The sequence below is a fragment of the Galeopterus variegatus genome, unplaced genomic scaffold (genome assembly GCF_000696425.1).
Source record: "Galeopterus variegatus unplaced genomic scaffold, G_variegatus-3.0.2 Scaffold1343, whole genome shotgun sequence".
Taxonomy (NCBI): Eukaryota; Metazoa; Chordata; class Mammalia; order Dermoptera; family Cynocephalidae; genus Galeopterus; species Galeopterus variegatus.
The window spans coordinates 166581-168010 of record NW_007727454.1 but is presented as its reverse complement, the minus strand read 5'-3'; the positions used below and the strand labels follow the sequence as shown (position 1 = coordinate 168010).

At 35.1% G+C, this 1430-nt stretch overlaps 1 protein-coding gene across 1 annotated transcript in view; it reads right to left on the bottom strand.

Annotated features, from left to right (window-relative positions):
• The window catches only part of PLCH1 (phospholipase C, eta 1), a 160693-nt gene that overhangs the window by 51130 nt on the left and 108133 nt on the right, over nt 1-1430 (bottom strand). The window contains exon 9 of the mRNA XM_008576383.1: nt 461-632. Within this exon, the coding sequence (XP_008574605.1) occupies nt 461-632 (172 nt within the window). The remainder of the gene's footprint in view (nt 1-460; nt 633-1430) is intronic.

The window sequence follows — 1430 nt, the reverse complement described above, 5'->3', positions numbered from 1 at the left end:
TTGAAGTGAGTTCTCACTTACGTAACCCAGACTGATCAACCATGAAGACTTTTTTTTTTTTTTGACAGGTATTGGAACTTGAAATAGAAGGAAAAAACCTGAAAGAAATGCATTCAGATGTGGATACAGGGAGGCTTCTCCCCTGTATCTCATACTCCTAATACATACATTTCTCTCCAGTGTGAACTATTGCAGACTAAAATATTTAATATTGGGCTTATGGTATTGATGTTCTCACTTCACCAAAACAAATCCCAGAATACGTGGTCAGTCAACAATAAGCTTCTTCTGAAAGTGTAACTATAAATAAATTAGAATAAGATGCATACAGAGATCTAGACAATCCTTGATGTATTGGTCCTAATTATTATTCTCCTTTTAAAATCAGTTTTTAGTCTTTAAGGTAAGGCGGGCTTAGTTGATAATCAGTTATTTTTATTACGTTGCTTGAAGTAGTTACCTTCACTAGGATTTTGCCTTTCAGACTTTGAGGGCTTGGAAGCTGCTTGCACTCTCCTGTGTCCACAGATGACAGGTCTAGTTTGTCTTGGAATATTCCTTTCAGGTACTGAGCAATCTTTCTTTGCTGCTGGATACTGCAGTGATTCTCGATAGACAATATAACCGGAAACCTGAGAACACAGCAACACATACCAAAGATATCAGGTATGGACAACTCGCAGGGCTTTTTGAAAATGACTTTGTGTTTACTGTGTTCTTAAAATCCTAGTGACAGTATCTGTTACAGTGGTAATGATTAAAATGCTTCTAAAATGACAGAGATTAGAGATGCATTAAAAAATTCCTCTGAGCAAATACACTTTGCTAGTCATAATGGCTGAACAAAATACCAATCCATGTGATGACTTAGTCCAGTATTTTGCATCAGGAAAAAAATAGCAGGTATATTGAGTATCTTTTAAAAGAAAAAAAAGAGAAAATTTAAAAAGAGAGGAGAAGTCTAAAGAGGGAAAACCTATATAATGTAATTTTTCACTATTTTTCAAAAGTCTAGAAATATTTAAGAGATCACTGAATATCATTTAGTGCAGTTATTTACTCAAAAAAAATATAATCAGCTCCCAGCTTGAAAATTACAATCGAAGATAGAATAATATAATGAAATTCTGTTTTATAGCATCCTATGTTAGGCATTTTGANAAAATTCACTAGAATTAAGTAAAATCACAAAATCAGTGATCTGAAAACTCAGGGAACTGTCTTTCTGACTGTTCTTTGCATTAATCCTATTCACTGTAGTAGGTGGCCTCCTCAGAAAACCTGTTCTGAATGTCTTTCTCTTCAGCTGCTGCCCCTTCACACATACACGGGTCCTGTGGGGCATTATGTCTATTCCTGTGCTCCTCTTTTGAAGTGAGTTCTCACTTACGTAACCCAGACTGATCAACCATGAAGACTTTTTTTTTTTT